This window comes from Quercus suber, unplaced genomic scaffold (genome assembly GCF_002906115.3).
Source record: "Quercus suber isolate HL8 unplaced genomic scaffold, Cork oak 2.0 scaffold_1227, whole genome shotgun sequence".
In the NCBI taxonomy this organism is placed as follows: domain Eukaryota; kingdom Viridiplantae; phylum Streptophyta; class Magnoliopsida; order Fagales; family Fagaceae; genus Quercus; species Quercus suber.
Genome location: NW_027070622.1, coordinates 29,169 through 52,676, shown reverse-complemented (window position 1 = coordinate 52,676; position 23,508 = coordinate 29,169). Strand labels below are relative to the sequence as shown.

Below are 23,508 nucleotides of genomic sequence, written 5' to 3'. Positions count from 1 at the left end.
CACCTCCCCCCCCCCCCCCCCCCCCCCCCCAAAAAAAAGAAAAAAAAAAAACTTGGATTTAGTGTTTGGGCTCATATGCTCAGTGCTTGGCCCAAATAGTGCATTTTGGTTTAGTTACTTACGTCTCATTTAACTTGATATAGTTGATATAGTTGTGGGTCATTCAGCCCGACTTGGTTGCAAGCCATCTATCTTGATTTAAAATAGTTAAATTAATGGATTTAAAGCCCAAATGATTTAAGAAGGATTTGAGCTTAAAGCCCAATTTGTGTAACTGGCCGATTGGGTCTTTAGGCCTTATGTATGCTTCAAATGAACTCCTAACCCAAGTTCAACTCCTTATCGTATTATGTCATATCAGTATTTGTTTCTGTGTTCATCCTTGTTAGCTTAATGAAGCCAAAACACGTTATATAACAAGTTATTTACAACATGAATGGTAATGAAATTTTAAATATGAATATAGCACCCATTGTTATGGCCATGTAATTAAATAAGGCTATATCACATAAGGGGGGATTAATATTGATGTAGAGTATAGCTAAGTACTACAACTGTGGGTATTTATCCCATATATTATTGTACTCAAAACAGGGCCTTCAATTGGAACCACCAAAATACAAGGTTTCAACAATGTCATAAAGCATCTGGCATCTATGATACATCAGGAATCCAAGTCACATGCTAGACTAAGTGAAATTTAAGCAAGAAAAAACAGACTCTTTCATTTAGAGCTGACCTCCCGGAGAAACATCAACATGTACAAAAAAACTTGCTGCGAATATCAGATAGCAAAGAAGAAGCATTAGTCCCTTAAAATAATGAGTTCCTTCCTGCAAACAAAGCAACATACAAGAATTTGTATATAAAACTATCAAAAGATAATAATGGTTGCAAAAATCAAATCCAGAATAATCAAGAGCAAATTATTAGCACAAAATTGTTTCAAACACAATGAAACGAACAAAACCTAGAAAGCAGCTGGACTTAACAGTTTCCTGCCATCCAACTTAAATTAGAGCCTACCATGGCATATAGTATTTAAAATGCTTCCTTCTTTTTTAAACATGTGAAATAATTACAGAGATTTATTTTTCTTAGTAACCAAAATACAAACCTGCAACATTAAGGCTACTACGAAGACGGATATAAAAAGTGTTGCTGTCTTGAAAAGCTGAAAGTTTAAATCCATAGGTTGCCCCATAATCCAACCGAGGACTACAGAAAAAGGAATCTGCAGCAATATAATAATGCTTTTAGAGGTTATTAATGCCAAAAGGAAAATCTTCAATAAAGTAATACTAAACAGCACAACTATCAGTGCAAAAGTTTCTCAAGTAAGAATAAACCTTCCAAGTATGAAATAAATCATACAGGGATGCCATTTTAATGACAAGATGGAGACATGAAAACCAAAGCAGATAACAACCTAATCTTGCTCGTGGCATTGATAAAATGGGAAAAAAGGTAAAGGAACTTTTTGGAGCTAAGCAAACAGAGAATCATAGACAAAAAATCACTACCTCTCCAACATCTTCGGCATGTGTCCCTACAGTACATTCTATTCTTTCCCTTCTCTGAATTAAACACATACAGGGTTTAGATTTGTCTCACATTGCAGACAACAAAGATCATAGTAACGAAATTCATGTAAAAAGGTTTGAGTAGGAGCCTATCATTGGAAGTGTACTATTTATGTGTCCAGCCATAGATGATGGCAACAAGAGCTTTGCAGAAAGAAGAAACTACTAAATGATCATCACCAGCTCTCTTATACGGTTAAGATGTTTATCCATTTGTCGAGACAGCCAATGAGGTGCAAAACTAAAGAGTAAAGACTATGAAAGAGCCTAAATTCCAAAATTCTGGCAGATGATTGGCCTCAATAGATATTCACACTTCTGTTGTATTCACTTTTGTCTCAGAGGGAGAGGAGATCATACACCAATTATTGACATGGTTTTAACAATGAAAGACATATTGTAGCTAAACTTCAAAGCAACTGAAGAATCAGAATTATCACTGTTGGGTGATGACAAGGATTTCAACCAATCTAATGCATTCTCATGTACAGAAAATAGGAAAATGCTAGGACCACAACTTGCTCACGTGGCAAATCATGAGTGGTGGAGTAAAAATGGTGGGTCTACAACTTCACCACTTACGACTTGCCACGTGAGCAAGTTGTGGCAAAAGTCATGGTTCTAGCATTACTCTTGAAAATAGCCCCAGTATAAGTAAGTCCACATAGGCCAAACACAATTTCAAACATGTAACTGAAGCCCATCAATCCTCTGAGTGAAAAAAAAAATACAAGATATTTCACAGCAATCAAATTATTTCCCCTGAAGCTGTTAGTCCTTGAATGAGGAAGCACTAAACACAGTGATAATCCGAGGCATTCATGTACTACAAATATAGGCTCCAATGCAATGTAGATTAAACAATACACACATTAAATACAAGTGTTTAAAAATATATATATATATATATATATTCGACTTGGTTACAAGCCATCTATCCTGATTTGAAATAGTTAAATTAAAGGATTTAAAGCCCAAATGATTTAAGAAGGATTTGAGCTTAAAGCTCAATTTGTGTAACTGGCCGATTGGGTCTTTAGGCATTATGTATGCTCCAAACATTTATGAGTGGTGGAACTCCTAACCCAAGTTTAACTCTATATCGTATAATTCGTATCGTGTCATATCAGTATCTGTGTCCGTGTCCATGCTTGTTAGCTCAATGAAGCCAAAACACATTATATAACAGGTTATTTACAACATGAATGGTAATGAAATTTTAAATATGAATATAGCACCCATTATTATAGCCATGTAATTAAATAAGGCTATATCACATAAGGGGGGATTAATATTGATGTAGAGTATAGCTAAGTACTACAACTGTAGGTATTTATCCCATATATTATTGTACTCAAACCAGGGCCTTCAATTGGAACCATCAAAATACAAGGTTTCAACAATGTCATAAAGCATCTGGCATCTATGATACATCAGGAATCCAAGTCACATGCTAGACTAAGTGAAATTTAAGCAAGAAAAAACAGACTCTTTCATTTAGAGCTGACCTCTTGGAGAAACATCAACATGTACAAAAAAAACTTGCTGCGACTATCAGATAGCAAAGAAGAAGCATTAGTCCCTTAAAATAATGAGTTCCTTCCTGCAAACAAAGCAACATACAAGAATTTGTACATAAAACTATCAAAAGATAATAATAGTTGCAAAAATCAAATCCAGAATAATCAAGAGCAAATTATTAGCACAAAATTGTTTCAAACACAATGAAACGAACAAAACCTAGAAAGCAGCTGGACTTAACAGTTTCCTGCCATCCAACTTAAATTAGAGCCTACCATGGCATATATTATTTAAAATTCTTCCTTCTTTTTTAAACATGTGAAATAATTACAGAGATTTATTTTTCTTAGTAATCAAAACACAAACCTGCAACATTAAGGCTACTACGAAGATGGATATAAAAAGTGTTGCTGTCTCGAAAAGCTGAAAGTTTAAATCCAAAGGTTGCCCCATAATCCAACCAAGGACTACAGAAAAAGGAATCTGCAGCAATATAATAATCCTTTTAGTGGTTATTGATGCCAAAAGGAAAATCTTCAGTAAAGTAATACTAAACAGCACAACTATCAGTGCAAAAGTTTCTCATATAAGAATAAACCTTCCAAGTATGAAATAAATCATATAGGGATGCCATTTTAATGACAAGATGGAGACATGAAAACCAAAGCAGATAACAACCTAATCTTGCTCGTGGCATTGATAAAATGGGGAAAGAGGTAAAGGAACTTTTTGGAGCTAAGCAAACAGAGAATCATAGACAAAAAATCACTACCTCTCCAACATCTTCGGCATGTGTCCCTACAGTACCTATTCTTTCCCTTCTCTGAATTAAACACATGGTTTTGTTTAGACAGGGTTTAGATTTGTCTCACATTGCAGACAACAAAGATCATAGTAACGAAATTCATGTAAAAAGGTTTGAGAAGGAGCCTATCATTGGAAGTGTACTATTTATGTGTCCAGCCATAGATGATGGCAACAAGAGCTTTGCAGAAAGAAGAAGCTACTAAATGATCATCACCAGCTCTCTTATACGGTTAAGATGTTTATCCATTTGCCGAGACAGCCAATGAGGTGCAAAACTAAAGAGTAAAGACTATGAAAGAGCCTAAATTCCAAAATTTTGGCAGATGACTGGCCTCAATATATATTCGCACTTCTATCGTATTCACTTTTGTCTCAGAGGGAGAGGAGATCATACACCAATTATTGACATGGTTTTAAAAATGAAAGACATATTGTAGCTAAACTTCAAAGCAACTGAAGAATCAGAATTATCACTGTTGGGTGATGACAAGGATTTCAACCAATCTAATGTATTCTCATGTACAAAAAATAGGAAAATGCTAGGACCACAATTTGCTCACATGGCAAGTCATGAGTGGTGGAGTAAAAATGGTGGGTCTACAACTCCACCACTTACGACTTGCCACATGAGCAAGTTGTGGCAAAAGTTGTGGTCTTAGCATTACTCTTGAAAATAGCCCCAGTACAAGTAAGTCCACATAGGCCAAGCACAGTTTCAAACATGTAACTGAAGCCCATCAATCCTCTGAGTGAAAAAAAAAAATACAAGATATTTCACAGCAATCAAATTATTTTCCCTGAAGTTGTTAGTCCTTGAATGAGGAAGCACTAAACACAGTGATAATCCGTGGCATTCATGTGCTACAAATATAGGCTCCAATGCAATGTAGATTAAACAATACACACATTAAATACAAGTATTTAAAATATATATATATATATATATACACATATGTATATATTTGGAAGCACAAAACATAGAAAAGAAATTAAAAGCAACCCATCAGTTAATACCTACCACAACCAAAGCTATCTGTGCTGATGATCCTATTGAGACTTCTAATGTAATGTCCTGTGGAGATTACTATAACTCATTAACAAAAAATTTTTAGAAGAGATTGTTGGAAAGCTTACAAGCTTGTCTTTCATGGAATATGTAATAGCACTTGCATGATCTACAGCATTCCCCACAAGTGGAAGCAAAATAAAACTAATAAATGAAACTGGCATATTCAATGCAATAGACGCTCTCTGCAAAACAATTGCCCGACCAGAAAGTTCTTAAATCAAATTCTAGTAAAGAAATTGGAAAAAGTCACTAGAATAATGTCATTCAAAATTTCATTCTATTACAATCTTGGAAATAATAAAGGAAAAAAAAAAAAAGAGACAAACAGGTAAGGGGGTGAGGGGAAACATCAATCTCTTCTTTCCTTTCACTTTTATCCTCCTTACATTTTCTTTCCTTTCCCTTGTCTATCCTCCATTCTAAAGAAAGCTTTAATTTAGGCAGCTTAGAGTTCATTTGGCACAGATTATTTTGGCAGCTTAGAGGTACATTTAAACCAAAAAATGATTTGTGAGTGTTTCATATCTAAATTCAAAATATTGCTTTAACAAAAATTTAAACTAAAAAAGAGATTTTTAAAAAGAGTTTAAAAAAGTGGGAGGGTGATGCTTTAATATATATCTATATATATATTCTTGTGCAAAATTGTGAACTATGGACTTCTCATATGTGAGGCCATTATACAACATCAAATTGAAGCAAGATCTATATTCTTTCAAAGCTTACATTACATGTAATTGGTTTACAGCAATTTTTGAGTCTGGTCATTATTGAATTATGGGCTTTTTTATTTCCAAAATCAGATCTTGAATTTCATAAAATTCCTGCACATAATTTTACTTTTAGGGTTATTTTCTTAATTATGTTTGGTCTAGATTATTCCAGAATTTTTAAATATCATTAGCAGTGTTTTATTTGGATTTCTTAGCCTTTAGTTACTAATCAAATCAGGAGTCATGGTCCTACTAGTTTATGTAAGAGTCGATGATTATATATAAATATGCTTCATTGTATTTAAAGAATTCATACTTGATCAATGTGATTTAAATTATTGAAGACATGTGTGGCTTGAATGTTCTTGTGCTCTATCTCTTCTTCCTCTTTGTATGCTATTAATGTTCAAGTTACTTGTTCAAACAGAAGCAACAAACTTCTCTCTTTTTCTCCTTCTTTACAACCCCAAATCAAACCCTTCTTCTTACAGATTAAAATGTTAAAACTCCATATACTTTCAGTACCAAATACCCCATCAAAAAAAGCCTTATAGGTTCTATTATTTGCTGTTACCCAAAAAATCTTGCAATCTGCCTGTTTTCTATTTCAGCCCTTGCTTGCCATCCAATCCTATCTCTTCAAGTCATAAACAAACTACAAGGCCAAATCATAATTGGTACCTCTATAACCCCACTTTAAAACCTTAAGCCCTCTTATTTAAAAAAAAAAAAAAAAAAAAAAAAAAAAAAAAAAAAAAAAAAAAAAAAAAAAGGGGTATAAGAATGATGTACAATGGTTTTTATTTTTATTTTTATTTATATAATTTAGAAGTCAATATGGAATCCAGAGACTGTTTGTATTTTGACTGCTGAATGATAAGAAGAATGTAGAAGGAAGTATTGAGAAATTGCTTAATTGATAGGCGTATTGGCTCTTGGAATTTTAAGTTGAAGTGGTTCATAACCAAGTTCAAGGGAATTGATAGATATATTGGCTTTTGGAATTATGATCTGAATTGGGTCAGAACCAAGTTCAAGGGAAGAAGTCTGAAGCACTCAACATGCAATATAGCTTGGGCAGCTATAATATATGGAGGGGTTGGAATGAAAGGATTGACAATGGAAGAGAAATGAATGAAGCTGCTTTTTGGAATTTGAGCCCAGTGGAAGCGCATTCATGAACAAGAAATTAAAAACATGTTGACTGCTGAGAACTTACAGAAGAGGAATATAATTGTGGTTAGTTGGTATTGTATGTGTAAGGAGGACAGGGAGAAAGTGAATCACTTGCTTTTGCATTGTCCTGTCACTATAGATTTATGGGATATGGTTTTTGCTCTTGTTGAAGTACAATGGGTGATGCCTAAAGGGTTTTAGAATTGCAAGCTTCTCAGTAGGGATGGTTCGGAAGACATTGAAACAGTGCAATATGGAAGGTTGTTCCACATTGTTTGATGTGGTGTCTTTGGCATGAAAGAAATGTTAGAACTTTTGAGGGTTGTGAATGGACTTTTTTTCGAATTGAAGATGCAATTTTTCAGAATGTTGTTTGAGTGGATGCTGGCTGCAGGGAATTTCCTTTCTCTAATTTCTTGGAATTTATGGATCAATAATCTTAGAACTGGATCAATAAAACATATTACTAGTCAAATTATTTTATTATTATTATTATTATTATTTTTTTTTTTAAACATTCACATAAGACATCACCATTTAATGTGCAGATGCTCTTGCTAGACTAGGAACTCCTCTCTCGGGATTTTGTTGTTTATTTGGAATCTCCTTTGGAGGTCTACTAGTTGCGTAGCTTAGATGTTGCTGGTGTTTCGTATAATCATTCTCTTAGCTCATTTAGGGTGGTTTAGTTTTTGTCAATGACAAGCCTCATTTACAAAAAGAAAATATTTAACATAATCCAATTAACTCCGTATCTACATCCATGGGCAATGCCAACCATAATCCACTACTAACAACACAAGTTACAATCAACTAACTCTCACAATGTCTACTCATAAGGGAAAAATTCAGGTACAATTACATTAGGTTTTCCAATAAAACTCAAACATTTGATCGTATTGAATTTAATTGTCCTTTGGAAAGATAACCCTTGCTTATGCTCCATTGACCAAATCAACCAAGTATTTAGATTTAATTGGAGAGCCTAAGGGGTAGCGCCTATGGAACTATACCTAAGTTTTCCTTCCTTATAATAACCCACAAAACTCATAAATACAATCACACTCAAAACCTCTCAAAAATACAAACTAACCCAGATCCAATATACCCTTAACAAACTTTTAATATCAATAAACAAAAATAATCCAATGCCTCAATACACCTAATGGTACTCCTATACTAACAAACAAAAAAATTTCAACTCACACATGCAAGTATTAACCTAAAAGAATTACTATACTACTTTCAAAAAATCCATTCATTTTTTTCTAAAACTCATATCCCTCTCCATACTGAGGATCTTTTGGGCCAAAACCACCAAACCGTTTACACTATTGCCCTATATATAACTATTCAATACCTTTTCCTTGATGGCCTAGAAATATGTTCTACCAAATTAGATTTTTTAGCAGGAAATAAACTTTCCTTCCAAGCCAAGCCAAATTAAGAATTTGAGACAATTTTCAACACATAACTTGAAGGCAGTTAAGGCTGATGTGAGAGGAAGAATAGTTAGCAAGGCCAAAATTAAAACACAAAATCCAAAACAAAACACTATGCTGTATTTGGAGGTTGCCCCTGTCTTGTCTTTGCAAATTGAGTTAGTTTAGTGAGGTTGAAGTTTTGCAGCAATGCCTATTGTCTGTAAACTGTAAGTAGTTGTTATTGGCTCAAGGATGTAGTTTGCAGCCAATGCTGCATGATTGTTAAAACTTTGTTTTGATTGAAAGAGTGTTATTCATCAAAAAGAAAAGATGGGTTTTAATTTCCAAGTATAATTACCTGTTCTTTCTAGAGGCTCCTCTGGTGAAGAACAACTTCTTAGTAAGGGTGACTGTTGATCTTCTGCCTCCCCTCCCATATCTCTCACTCTTGCACCTTTCCCAATTTACCATTGTAACTATATAATGCATGCACACCTGCCAACAGCTGTAAAAACATCTCATGCAAAAAAAGGAAAAAGAAAAATAAAAGTGAGCTTCCATAAAACCCACTTGAAATGCAACAATTCCCAGAAAGGATTTGAAGTAAAGATGTCTTTACACAGGAACCTTATCGTTGCAATCCTGAAAGCTCTTCCTATCGTGTCAATTGGAGAAAACAAAATGACATGCAATTAATATGACATTTGACTAAAACCAAAAAGCAAGAGCTAGTGAAAACAAAAATGAGATCCTTCACATGTTTTGTGCAGAGAAACTAAAGAAGAAAAAGCACCCACGTCTCCCGCTCTTCCTCTCTCTTTCATAAACCAACTGTGGAGATTAATGCATTGGTACCAACAGTTTTCTGATCGTGGGCTCAATGCTTTACTAAATTTAGTCATATTCACGAACACTTTTTTAAAGGAAATTGGTCAAACAATACATATGGGGCGTGTTATTATGTATTATCATGTCCAAGAACACTTTTTGAAGCAAACAAAACATATGGGGCTCAATGTTTTATCGTCTTATCTCAAAAAAAAAAAGAAAAAAAAAAGAGTCTTATTATGTATAATCATATTCAAGAACACATTTTTAAAGGAAATTTGTTAAACAAGACATATGGGCTCAATATATTATGTATAATCATACTCTAGAACACTTTTCTAAAGGAAAATTGTCAAACTTAACATATATATTCAATGTTTTACTACATATAATCATATTCAAGAACACTTTTTGAACATTCAGTTCAGTGAGGAAATTTGTCAAACATAACAAATGCACCAACAATGCCAAACTTGCAGGAACACAAAATGCTATTACACTGAAAACGTAAAGAGATAGAGAACACAGTACACCAAGCTAGCTATCAGCCTATCACCGACCAACCCGAAATTCCATTCCATTGAAAATATAAAAGAACCTATTCTAAATTTGAGTGAGAATCTGAAGCCAGATTGAGGTAACACAAAAATTGCCTTGAGCTTTAGCAGTTGAGTAAGCCTCAAGCCATCCATCAATTCTGGACGCTTGAAAGTCCTGTTAAGTAAATGTGGCTTAACTGGGACCTAATGTTTCTAACTGAAGTCCAAGTTCAAATCTCCTCTACTCCCATTATAACAGTGGACTTAAAAAAAAAAAAAAAAAATCTGCCATCTGTCAATAATTGTGTTTAGATTAAGCTGAATGGAATTTGTATTTGAAATGGTAAAGCTACAATTGGACTCAACATTACACTTAGCAATGGCAGTGGGGTGGGGCAGGATTGAAAGATGGTCCTTCACCCCACCCTGCATGGTTTTGTTTTGTCTCATTCCTGCACCGCCCTACATGAGAAAGCAAATTGCCTTGCCCCAGCTCGTCTCTCACCTCTACTTTGTGTTAATCNATTGGACTCAACATTACACTTAGCAATGGCAGTGGGGTGGGGCAGGATTGAAAGATGGTCCTTCACCCCACCCTGCATGGTTTTGTTTTGTCTCATTCCTGCACCGCCCTACATGAGAAAGCAAATTGCCTTGCCCCAGCTCTGTCTCTCACCTCTACTTTGTGTTAATCCACCCTGCCCCACTCTTGTTACAATTTTTTTTTTTTTATATATATATAATTTGTCCTATTAATATAAATATACTTAAAATTAAAATAAATTTATCACCTCAATTGAAACTAATTTTTAGCAATAGCTGAATAATATTATCCAAAGTATTTAATAAGACAAAATAAAAATAAAAATTCTTTTTTTATGAGAAAATAAAATCTTAATGTCCATGCATTTAAATATTTAATAATACAAAAAAAAAATACTTAGTAATACAAACCATATCTTTAACATTAATAGCCTTATACATAACAACATAATCCAAACTCCTAATACATAATAAAATAATCATTAATGCAAATCAAGGTGGGGCAGGACTAAAAAGACTAAACCCATCATTCCTACTCAACCCATCCTTGCCCAATCACCTCTATAGAGCAGGGCACAATTGTCATCTCAATTGCACTAATTAACCTCCCCAAGATCAACATATCTAGAGGCATAAAAATGTTCACAATTTTTTAGGACCATTGATGTGACTTATTTTTATGGGTGTATAATAAAAGTTGTCATTAATAGACCTAATGTACCTAAGTTTAATCGGGGAATTTCCTAATAAAAATTATACTTAAGTTTTACCCATTAAAATATTATAGTGGATATGATCCATGTCCTTGCATTCCCTTCTTTTAATTAACCATTTCTTATTTTTCAAAAAAAAAAAAAATTATTTCTTATCTGTGATAACAAAGTTGTGTTGTTATGAGTGGATTCAAGTTAATCATGGTATAACATTTTTTTTTTTTTTAATTTCATGCAAATTTAGACAAATCCATAGTTGGAATACATATTCTTCTTTTACTCTCTAGGTTTGTAAAATTTCACAATAATCTAAGAGCAATAAATTATCTCAGCTATAAAATATTTAAATTTAAATTTTATATATTTTAAAACTATGCATAAATTAGTTTATGGATTGAATAATAAATAACATTTGATTAACATAAAATTGGACATACTTGTTGAAAACATAGAAAACATATGATCTAACTGTGAAATTTTCAAAATATTAATTCAACAAAAAGTATTGGACAGAAATGATAATGGAATAATTCCTTTGTATTCGCATAGATAATAGATATATAATTTATATGGGTAGTCTGCTTTAATGGTAGTCTTTATATTTTCTCTTTCCCTCCTATTATGGGATAGAAGTGGACTCTAACACTACAAAAAAACAGGTCTATCCCGGTGCTTTAAAAATGCCGCTATAGCTTCTAAAAGCGCTTGCATGGATCCATTTGGGCTATATCATCTGTGGGGCCCGTGGGCCTGATAGCCTCAGCCCATCGGGTAGCATGCCCAAGGCCCACGCCGAGAAACACAGACTATTCAAGGCTAAATTGGGGAAAACCTCTTTTCCCAATCTACGCCGAGGACCTCCTCATCCTCGGCCTGACAAGGATGATTTTTGGGAAAGACTAACCCCCAAGTAAGCTGTCACCATCGCATNAGTGCATTGAAAGCAGCTGTGCAGATACACGAGAAGCCATTAAAACGAAACATAGCATTATCAATTGGTGCAAGAGAATCTGATTTAATGATCACATTCCTAAACATGCCTTTATCTCTTGGTTGGCTATCAAGACAGGCTGGTTACAAGGGAAAGAAAGGCCAAATGGGGTATAAGAATGATGTACAATGGTTTTTTATTTTTATTTTTATTATATATAATTAGAAGTCAAATGGAATCCAGAGACTGTTTGTATTTTGACTGCTGAATGATAAGAAGAATGTAGAAGGAAGTATTGAGAAATTGCTTAATTGATAGGCGTATTGGCTCTTGGAATTTTAAGTTGAAGTGGTTCATAACCAAGTTCAAGGGAATTGATAGATATATTGGCTTTTGGAATTATGATCTGAATTGGGTCAGAACCAAGTTCAAGGGAAGAAGTCTGAAGCACTCAACATGCAATATAGCTTGGGCAGCTATAATATATGGAGGGGTTGGAATGAAAGGATTGACAATGGAAGAGAAATGAATGAAGCTGCTTTTTGGAATTTGAGCCCAGTGGAAGCGCATTCATGAACAAGAAATTAAAAACATGTTTGACTGCTGAGAACTTACAGAAGAGGAATATAATTGTGGTTAGTTGGTATTGTATGTGTAAGGAGGACAGGGAGAAAGTGAATCACTTGCTTTTGCATTGTCCTGTCACTATAGATTTATGGGATATGGTTTTTGCTCTTGTTGAAGTACAATGGGTGATGCCTAAAGGGGTTTTAGAATTGCAAGCTTCTCAGTAGGGATGGTTCGGAAGACATTGAAACAGTGCAATATGGAAGGTTGTTCCACATTGTTTGATGTGGTGTCTTTGGCATGAAAGAAATGTTAGAACTTTTGAGGGTTGTGAATGGACTTTTTTTCGAATTGAAGATGCAATTTTTCAGAATGTTGTTTGAGTGGATGCTGGCTGCAGGGAATTTTCCTTTCTCTAATTTCTTGGAATTTATGGATCAATAATCTTAGAACTTGGATCAATAAAACATATTACTAGTCAAATTATTTTTATTATTATTATTATTATTATTATTTTTTTTTAAACATTCACATAAGACATCACCATTTAATGTGCAGATGCTCTTGCTAGACTAGGAACTCCTCTCTCGGGATTTTGTTGTTTATTTGGAATCTCCTTTGGAGGTCTACTAGTTGCGTAGCTTAGATGTTGCTGGTGTTTCGTATAATCATTCTCTTAGCTCATTTAGGGTGGTTTAGTTTTTGTCAATGACAAGCCTCATTTACCAAAAGGAAAATATTTAACATAATCCAATTAACTCCGTATCTACATCCATGGGCAATGCCAACCATAATCCACTACTAACAACACAAGTTACAATCAACTAACTCTCACAATGTCTACTCATAAGGGAAAAATTCAGGTACAATTACATTAGGTTTTCCAATAAAACTCAAACATTTGATCGTATTGAATTTAATTGTCCTTTGGAAAGATAACCCTTGCTTATGCTCCATTGACCAAATCAACCAAGTATTTAGATTTAATTGGAGAGCCTAAGGGGTAGCGCCTATGGAACTATACCTAAGTTTTTCCTTCCTTATAATAACCCACAAAACTCATAAATACAATCACACTCAAAACCTCTCAAAAATACAAACTAACCCAGATCCCAATATACCCTTAACAAACTTTTAATATCAATAAACAAAAATAATCCAATGCCTCAATACACCTAATGGTACTCCTATACTAACAAACAAAAAAAATTTCAACTCACACATGCAAGTATTAACCCTAAAAGAATTACTATACTACTTTCAAAAAAATCCATTCATTTTTTTCTAAAACTCATATCCTCTCTCCATACTGAGGATCTTTTGGGCCAAAACCACCAAACCGTTTACACTATTGCCCTATATATAACTATTCAATACCTTTTCCTTGATGGCCTAGAAATATGTTCTACCAAATTAGATTTTTTAGCAGGAAATAAACTTTCCTTCCAAGCCAAGCCAAATTAAGAATTTGAGACAATTTTCAACACATAACTTGAAGGCAGTTAAGGCTGATGTGAGAGGAAGAATAGTTAGCAAGGCCAAAATTAAAACACAAAATCCAAAACAAAACACTATGCTGTATTTGGAGGTTGCCCCTGTCTTGTCTTTGCAAATTGAGTTAGTTTAGTGAGGTTGAAGTTTTGCAGCAATGCCTATTGTCTGTAAACTGTAAGTAGTTGTTATTGGCTCAAGGATGTAGTTTGCAGCCAATGCTGCATGATTGTTAAAACTTTGTTTTGATTGAAAGAGTGTTATTCATCAAAAAGAAAAAGATGGGTTTTAATTTCCAAGTATAATTACCTGTTCTTTCTAGAGGCTCCTCTGGTGAAGAACAACTTCTTAGTAAGGGTGACTGTTGATCTTCTGCCTCCCCTCCCATATCTCTCACTCTTGCACCTTTCCCAATTTACCATTGTAACTATATAATGCATGCACACCTGCCAACAGCTGTAAAAACATCTCATGCAAAAAAAGGAAAAAAGAAAAATAAAAGTGAGCTTCCATAAAACCCCACTTGAAATGCAACAATTCCCAGAAAGGATTTGAAGTAAAGATGTCTTTACACAGGAACCTTATCGTTGCAATCCTGAAAGCTCTTCCTATCGTGTCAATTGGAGAAAACAAAAATGACATGCAATTAATATGACATTTGACTAAAACCAAAAAGCAAGAGCTAGTGAAAACAAAAATGAGATCCTTCACATGTTTTGTGCAGAGAAACTAAAGAAGAAAAAGCACCCACGTCTCCCGCTCTTCCTCTCTCTTTCATAAACCAACTGTGGAGATTAATGCATTGGTACCAACAGTTTTCTGATCGTGGGCTCAATGCTTTACTAAATTTAGTCATATTCACGAACACTTTTTTAAAGGAAATTGGTCAAACAATACATATGGGGCGTGTTATTATGTATTATCATGTCCAAGAACACTTTTTGAAGCAAACAAAACATATGGGGCTCAATGTTTTATCGTCTTATCTCAAAAAAAAAAAGAAAAAAAAAAGAGTCTTATTATGTATAATCATATTCAAGAACACATTTTTAAAGGAAATTTGTTAAACAAGACATATGGGCTCAATATATTATGTATAATCATACTCTAGAACACTTTTCTAAAGGAAAATTGTCAAACTTAACATATATATTCAATGTTTTACTACATATAATCATATTCAAGAACACTTTTTGAACATTCAGTTCAGTGAGGAAATTTGTCAAACATAACAAATGCACCAACAATGCCAAACTTGCAGGAACACAAAATGCTATTACACTGAAAACGTAAAGAGATAGAGAACACAGTACACCAAGCTAGCTATCAGCCTATCACCGACCAACCCGAAATTCCATTCCATTGAAAATATAAAAGAACCTATTCTAAATTTGAGTGAGAATCTGAAGCCAGATTGAGGTAACACAAAAATTGCCTTGAGCTTTAGCAGTTGAGTAAGCCTCAAGCCATCCATCAATTCTTGGACGCTTGAAAGTCCTGTTAAGTAAATGTGGCTTAACTGGGACCTAATGTTTCTAACTGAAGTCCAAGTTCAAATCTCCTCTACTCCCATTATAACAGTGGACTTAAAAAAAAAAAAAAAAATCTGCCATCTGTCAATAATTGTGTTTAGATTAAGCTGAATGGAAATTTGTATTTGAAATGGTAAAGCTACAATTGGACTCAACATTACACTTAGCAATGGCAGTGGGGTGGGGCAGGATTGAAAGATGGTCCTTCACCCCACCCTGCATGGTTTTGTTTTGTCTCATTCCTGCACCGCCCTACATGAGAAAGCAAATTGCCTTGCCCCAGCTCTGTCTCTCACCTCTACTTTGTGTTAATCCACCCTGCCCCACTCTTGTTACAATTTTTTTTTTTTTATATATATATAATTTGTCCTATTAATATAAATATACTTAAAATTAAAATAAATTTATCACCTCAATTGAAACTAATTTTTAGCAATAGCTGAATAATATTATCCAAAGTATTTAATAAGACAAAATAAAAATAAAAATTCTTTTTTTATGAGAAAATAAAATCTTAATGTCCATGCATTTAAATATTTAATAATACAAAAAAAAAATACTTAGTAATACAAACCATATCTTTAACATTAATAGCCTTATACATAACAACATAATCCAAACTCCTAATACATAATAAAATAATCATTAATGCAAATCAAGGTGGGGCAGGACTAAAAAGACTAAACCCATCATTCCTACTCAACCCATCCTTGCCCAATCACCTCTATAGAGCAGGGCACAATTGTCATCTCAATTGCACTAATTAACCTCCCCAAGATCAACATATCTAGAGGCATAAAAATGTTCACAATTTTTTAGGACCATTGATGTGACTTATTTTTATGGGTGTATAATAAAAGTTGTCATTAATAGACCTAATGTACCTAAGTTTAATCGGGGAATTTCCTAATAAAAATTATACTTAAGTTTTACCCATTAAAATATTATAGTGGATATGATCCATGTCCTTGCATTCCCTTCTTTTAATTAACCATTTCTTATTTTTCAAAAAAAAAAAAAATTATTTCTTATCTGTGATAACAAAGTTGTGTTGTTATGAGTGGATTCAAGTTAATCATGGTATAACATTTTTTTTTTTTTTAATTTCATGCAAATTTAGACAAATCCATAGTTGGAATACATATTCTTCTTTTACTCTCTAGGTTTGTAAAATTTCACAATAATCTAAGAGCAATAAATTATCTCAGCTATAAAATATTTAAATTTAAATTTTATATATTTTAAAACTATGCATAAATTAGTTTATGGATTGAATAATAAATAACATTTGATTAACATAAAATTGGACATACTTGTTGAAAACATAGAAAACATATGATCTAACTGTGAAATTTTCAAAATATTAATTCAACAAAAAGTATTGGACAGAAATGATAATGGAATAATTCCTTTGTATTCGCATAGATAATAGATATATAATTTATATGGGTAGTCTGCTTTAATGGTAGTCTTTATATTTTCTCTTTCACTCTTATTATGGGATAGAAGTGGACTCTAACACTACAAAAAAACAGGTCTATCCCGGTGCTTTAAAAATGCCGCTATAGCTTCTAAAAGCGCTTGCATGGATCCAGCAGGGCTATGAGGGGCTATCTGTGGGGCCCGTGGGCCTGATAGCCTCGGCCCATCGGGTAGCAGGCCCAAGGCCCACGCCGAGGAACACAGACTATTCAAGGCTAAATTGGGGAAAACCTCTTTTCCCAATCCACGCCGAGGACCTCCTCATCCTCGGCCTGACAAGGATGATTTTTGGGAAAGACTAACCCCCAAGTAAGCTGTCACCCTCGCATTTAATGCACTCATCTAACCCCTCTGGCCGCATTAATGGAGATATAACCCCTTGGCAGGGCAACGTTGATCAGAGTGAACCACTTGAGTACTGATAAGGCCCCTGATGGGACGGACAGCCAGAAGAAAGGCAAATGGATGATCAACAGATGGAAGAAGGAGATAGGAAGATGAAGATTATATAAGAAAAGCAAGTAAAGTAAAAAAGGGAGGGGGGAAAAAAGAGAGAAGAAAAAGGTCTCGTCGGCCACAGGCCGAGGAGCATCCCCCCTTTTTGTAAAGAAACTCTTAGTATTTTTTTTATAAAGAAAGTTCATGCATGGTGATCGACGGCCAGCGCCTAAACCTTTGACCCACCCTCTACAAATTTATTGTTTGGGCTTGATTGGGCTGAAAACCCATACTTACTCTACTCAGGGTCAATCCAAATTGAGTCCCTACATCATCAATTGTTTTATGGATCTTTTTCTTCATCTAAAGTTGCTTAAAATTATATTATATGTAACTTGATATCGGCTATATATATTACATGTGATAGAATCATAATGTTGTTTGTTACTAATACTCTCTAAATTTTACACATGATTTGCACATGCCTCAAAACTAGTAATGTACAAAAGACATATCAAAACCAGAAAGAGAGCATAATTGAAAATGGTTCATATCCTTTCACATAATGAATAAAAATGAGCGGAATAGTACAGGATTCAACTGTAAAAATTTAAAACGAAAACCTTCTGATTTTCCAAGTTGATTGTCTTTAGAAAATAAAACCAACGTATCCTAGGCTCCCAGCAGCAACAGTAACATTAATTATCACTCTCCATGCAAGTTCTGTAGACAAAGCACAACAATTCCAGAACTAATTAAGGTGCGAATAAAAATGTTCTAAAAGAATATATTCAAACCATTTAAGCGTCGAATTATAGAAAAGACGTGCTTATAGATTTGGATTAGCGTCACTGAGTGGAACTTGATTGTTTACCTACCACAAATGGACAAACTTTGATAGGTAATAGAATTACACTAACAGAAAAATATAAGTATCAATCTCAAATTAATTAATTCCACAATGTTTTGGTGGTCTTCAAAACAATTGGTATTGTATAGTATTATTTCTAGGACACACCTAATGTCAGCCATACAAGCATAATATGAAAACAAGTGAATTCCAAATGCCATAAGATTCTAGAAACCGTAGGTTGTGAATCAAAGAAGGGACAACCATTGCATTTACAGTACTACTCATCATCACAACTCCACGGCCTTATTCACCAGCAAAGAAAAACAAAACCAAAAATTACCTACTCTAAAACCAAATTGCACTAACCTTTCTCAATAGGAATGTTGAGACTGCAATATGGGAGTGCCTAATAATTTTCCTTGATGTTGTTGCAATCTTTGTAATCATCATTCTGTCTGATTGTTTGCCCTCTTCAACTTGCCAAAGTCAAATTCTTGGAACGGATAATGCGGTTGGTATAGTCATAATATCCTCTGCCAACCTTGTGACGGAGATAAACGAGCGCTACATGCTCAATGATAGAGTAACATGGACCTTTCTTAGGATTCAAACTTTCTTCGAATTCTTTTGGCATATCACAAAAGCCCAACACTTTAAGGTTTTTCAAATAACGGATTCCAGAGGGCACCTTCTTTAACTGTGGACTAGGCCCAATCAAAAGCGTTTCAAGAAGGACCAATGCGCCTTTATCTATAATCAACAAGTTCAATCCATCCAATTGCCTAAGACACAGAAAACGGAGTTTTGAAAACCCTCCTTTCTTAAAATGCAATTGCTCTCCATTATATGCTTGGGATGAGATGTCTAGGTCACATAAGTTAGGTAGATTTTGAAGGGCTTTCAATGGGTCATCATTCAACCTCGACCAAAAAATCTTTAATCTGACTAGATGATGAAGTTTTGAAATCCAATCTGGCAACTTCTCTAAATACCCCTTTATGTGAAGGCGTTGAAGAAACTGAGGTGGAGGTGAAATGGATTGTAAATCAATTATCTCATCTTCACTTGTTGAGGATATATCTAGAGATTCAAGGTAGTTCATCTTTTCAATAGAGTCACACAAAGCCCTTGCGGTTTCCTTTGACAAATTTTTTATGCCTAGCTTCCTCAATTGTCTTAACTTTCCCAACTCATTAATTAGATGAACTCCTCCATGATTCAACTCCACATGATACAGCTTTTGCAAGTTCTTCAAACTTCCAACCCCCTTTTGTATCTTTATCCCTTTTTCATGAGTCAAACTGAAATCAATTTGGAGGTCGCGATGGTAGGCTATAAGATGTCTCAACTTACAGAGCTTGTTAATCTCTACTGGTATATCAGACACTAGAGATTGCTTTAGATCTAAAGTTTCTAGATTTTGCAACTTTCTTATGGATTTTGGAAGCATTCTTACCTTTGTATTTCTCAAACTTAAATACCTTAAGTGAAACAAATTTCCCACATCTTCAGGAATGAAATCCAGTAAAGCATCTTCAAAATCCATTACTTTCAAAAGCTTGAAATTAGCAAAAAAAGTACTCATAAAGGACTTCGGCAATTCATCAAGATTGAACAATAAAAGAGAATGAATGTGAGAGTCCTCAAATCCCTTTAGGACATCATATGAAACTCTATCAACTGACATACGTCGAGTTAGTCCTTCAAAGTTGGACCCCTTTTTTGACAAAACATGACAAAAACTAAAATCCTTCACCTTTTGGAGGATGATCTCACGAAGAAGATGATGGAGTCGACATCGTCTAGCTTTTCCATCAAAATCAAACTCTGATACTTGAACCAAGCTTCTGTGGATTAATTCTGTCAAGTATTCTCGTGCAACCTCCTCAAATGTTTTACCCTCGGTTTCCTTCACAAAGCCTTCAGCTATCCATTGTCTAATCAATCTTATGCAACTAATTGAATAGTCCTCCGGGTACATACCAAGGTATAATAAGGAAGACTTGAGGTTGACAGGCAAATCTTCAAAACTTAGAGATAAAATTTTGTTGACACCTGAAAGATGTGGACTTCTTCCTAGCTCAAATCCAAGGCTATCATGCAAGTTTTTCCATTCAAAGATAGTTTTATCTTTGGTTGACAAAAGGCTACCAATAGCAACAACAGCAAGTGGTAATCCTTTGCATTTCTCAATAATGTCATAAGACAATTCCCTCAACTCTGGGGGGCAATGTCCTTCAAAATCAAATTTGAAGGCCCTTTTGCAAAATAACTTCCAAGCCTCAACAGGAGGTAGTGGTTGCAACTCGTAAACATGAACGGGTGAAGATTTTTTACAAAAATCTACAACCTCTGTGTTTCGTGTTGTGATCATAATTCTACTACCCTTGTTATTATCAATTAAAGCATGTTTTATATCCTCCCAAAAGTCTATTTTCCATACATCATCAAGTACGACCACGTACCTCTTTTTTCGTAAGTAATCTCTCAATTCATGAATCAACAACTCCTCATCCATTGCATCTATTCTTGCCACGAGAGACTCCATTCTAGCATTGCGAAATTGCCTTATCATGCTTCTTAGTAAACCTTCCACGTTGTACGATTGAGACACTGGAATCCAAGCATGGCAATCAAAGTGTCCTTGTACCCTCCGGTGATCATAGACTTTCTTAACAAGAGTGGTCTTGCCCAATCCCCCCATTCCCACCACCGAAAGCACAGTACGGTGAGAACGTCCTTTTACCAGCCAGCCAATCAGTTTATCTCTATGAGTTTCAATTCCTACAACGTCAGTATCATCAAGATAAAAGGAATCCTTTCGAGGGTCAACCCACATAACACTCTGAGAACCACTACTTGATCCTTGATCTGTGGATTGGAAACCATATCTTTCACTTCTTTCCTTGATTTTCTGAATTGATGCTTTGATCTTTTGAATCTCAGCGGCTATCTCATGGCGTGGTTTTAATGTTTTGAGCAAGTGAGTGGTTTTCTGGAGTAAACCACGGAAGCCACGCCAATGAGGATCATGTAGTGCCACCTGAACCAAGTATTGGTCGGTCGCAACATCTATACGAAAAGCTACTTCTCTTACTTGTTTTACCCATGTTTTGACACCCTCACTCATGTCTTCTTCAGCTGCTGCCCTTGTATCTGCATCCTTAAGGAAGGACTGAATGTTATCAAGCTCACCTTTGATGTCAGCAACTTCTCCATGGATGCCTCGTAACAGTTTTGCTTCTTTAGTCAGCAAAGGAATCAGCTTGTCAATAAGAGAGGACACTGCATCCTGTGCCATATCGTGTATTTTTTACTCCAAGGAAACTGACATCATTTCATCTGAATTTGGTTCTTGTCTGTGATCAAGCTTCCACACCCACTTACGTTTTCAGGTTTTCTCAAAAATAATAAGCTTCCACCCACTTTCCCTAAACTTTCTTGCTAGTGAGCCACATACATTGAGTCTACTACTACTTCAGTCATGTTTTGTCGTAAACATCAATCATGTTTTAACTTTTAATTACGCCACAGCTGTAAAGTAACTCGAATGTTACTTCAGAAAAAAGAGTGCATATCTGATATCAACATCTAAACAGCGTTGAAGCTTCCCTCCACTTTCCGAAAGCTTTTAAAACACACACTCTCTCTCTAATCTCTATCTCTCTCTCTCTTCTGTCCTACATTTCTAATATTAGAGACAAATTATGAATAATGAATATTGTTTATGAAAACAAATTGCCTGAGATTTAGCTCAGTGTTCAAATTGCCTAAACTTTTTTTCTGAAACTTGAGTCAGAAGAGAATAGTAACGGCCTGTAGTTAGTATGAATACAAGTGTATAGGCTATAAATATAGTTGTAGTTTGCCAGTCAATTATTGAAATATGATAGTAAGCAATTATTGAGGTGAAAGCAATGACAGAAGCCAACTTATTGAGGTTTGATAGTAAGTCAATTATGGATGCCTTGTGGTGAAAGCAACAATAGAATTGAACTCTTTAGTCGGTGACGTTGACTATACATGGGGTAAAAGAATGTCCTGCAAGATGTGTGTGTGACGATGAGGGATTCTCTGATTCTTAAGTTAACAAAAGTGGCATTTTTAAGTGTCTTGTTTCACAAAGTGACATCTAGGGTTATTTTTAGTATTTCCTTAGATTAATGCCAATGTGTATGAGGTGTGGGATGGATGATTCTTAGTGTAAATCAAACTTCTTGATATTTGACTGCAATAAGAATGCAAATTGAAGAATAATTTGAGGGGATAAGGCGTTTTTTTTTTTTTTTTTAAAAAAAAAACTGCGTGGATGGTTCAGTTCTAGGAAACCACAAAAAGAAAGTAAATATAAGAATAATTATATGGACACGTTTAGTCGCAAACAATAGTAACCTATTTGCTTGTATTACACTATTACTTTCCTGTGTGCTTGGATTAGCTTCTTTTCACACGCCCGTGTCTATCAGAAAATTGAATGAATTTCTGTATTTTCATTAATTGTAAAATGTGAATACAAGACTATATATATACATTGATCTAAGCTCAGAAACCCTCTAACAGAATAACTAATGCTAACCTCTGGAAATAACTAACTCCTACACGTGACAATATACTAATAACAGACTTTCCCACGTGTGAGCATTTATACAATTAAACAAAGCCTAAGCTACTTGTCGTATGAGCATGATTCTTACTCATAGAGCTGATGTCGTTTAAGCAGCACTTTGTTCTTTACTCAGTTCAATCTCTACTTGTTTTTCATGCTCTGCTCTTGCTTCCTTGTGATCTTCTCTGCTACAATTCTGATACTCCCCCTCAAGAGCAGCTGGTGTGTGTATGTTCATCATGCCCATTTTGCCAACGAGATTAGAAAACTGATTGTACCCCAATGCTTTGGTAAGCATATCTGCTAATTGACAATGAGACCTTACATGATTAAGCTTGATAACACCTTCCAAAACCTTATTCCTGACCACATGACAGTCTATTTCGATGTGTTTGGTCCTCTCATGAAAAACTGGATTAGAACCAATATGTAATGCTGCCTGACTATCACAGAACAGCATTGCCTCTTTATCATGTTTAACTCCAATATCCTTTAGGAAGTATAGAATCCATACAAGTTCACATGTTGCAACGGCCATAGCTCTGTATTCAGCCTCTGCTGAAGACCTGGAAACGGTGGACTGCTTCTTTGATTTCCAAGACACCAAAGACTCTCCAATAAAAATGCTATAACCAGTTACTGACTTCCTTGTGTCACAACATGAAGCCCAATCAGCATCTGCAAAACCTTTT

At 34.8% G+C, this 23,508-nt stretch overlaps 1 protein-coding gene and 1 long non-coding RNA gene across 3 annotated transcripts; both read right to left on the bottom strand.

Annotated features, from left to right (window-relative positions):
• Nucleotides 1–502: 502 nt before the first annotated feature.
• On the bottom strand, nucleotides 503–5,309 carry LOC136065848 (uncharacterized). The gene is made up of 3 exons (XR_010627469.1): nucleotides 5,046–5,309; nucleotides 1,118–1,234; nucleotides 503–833 (listed from the first exon to the last, which is right to left on the bottom strand). It is a non-coding gene; the product is annotated as an uncharacterized LOC136065848 (long non-coding RNA).
• An 8,911-nt stretch (nucleotides 5,310–14,220) lies between these two features.
• LOC112004707 (disease resistance protein RPM1-like) lies at nucleotides 14,221–21,744 on the bottom strand. 2 transcript variants are annotated; one of them, XM_065769611.1, is made up of 3 exons: nucleotides 18,577–21,744; nucleotides 17,981–18,080; nucleotides 14,221–14,361 (listed from the first exon to the last, which is right to left on the bottom strand). In XM_065769611.1, exon 1 carries the CDS (start codon nucleotides 21,509–21,511, stop codon nucleotides 18,683–18,685), a length of 2,829 nt encoding a protein of 942 aa, XP_065625683.1. In that variant the 5' UTR covers nucleotides 21,512–21,744; the 3' UTR covers nucleotides 14,221–14,361; nucleotides 17,981–18,080; nucleotides 18,577–18,682. The 2 variants fall into 2 exon arrangements, with proteins under 2 accessions (XP_065625683.1, XP_065625684.1); XM_065769612.1 differs by having other exon boundaries at nucleotides 14,221–14,351.
• Nucleotides 21,745–23,508: the final 1,764 nt, after the last annotated feature.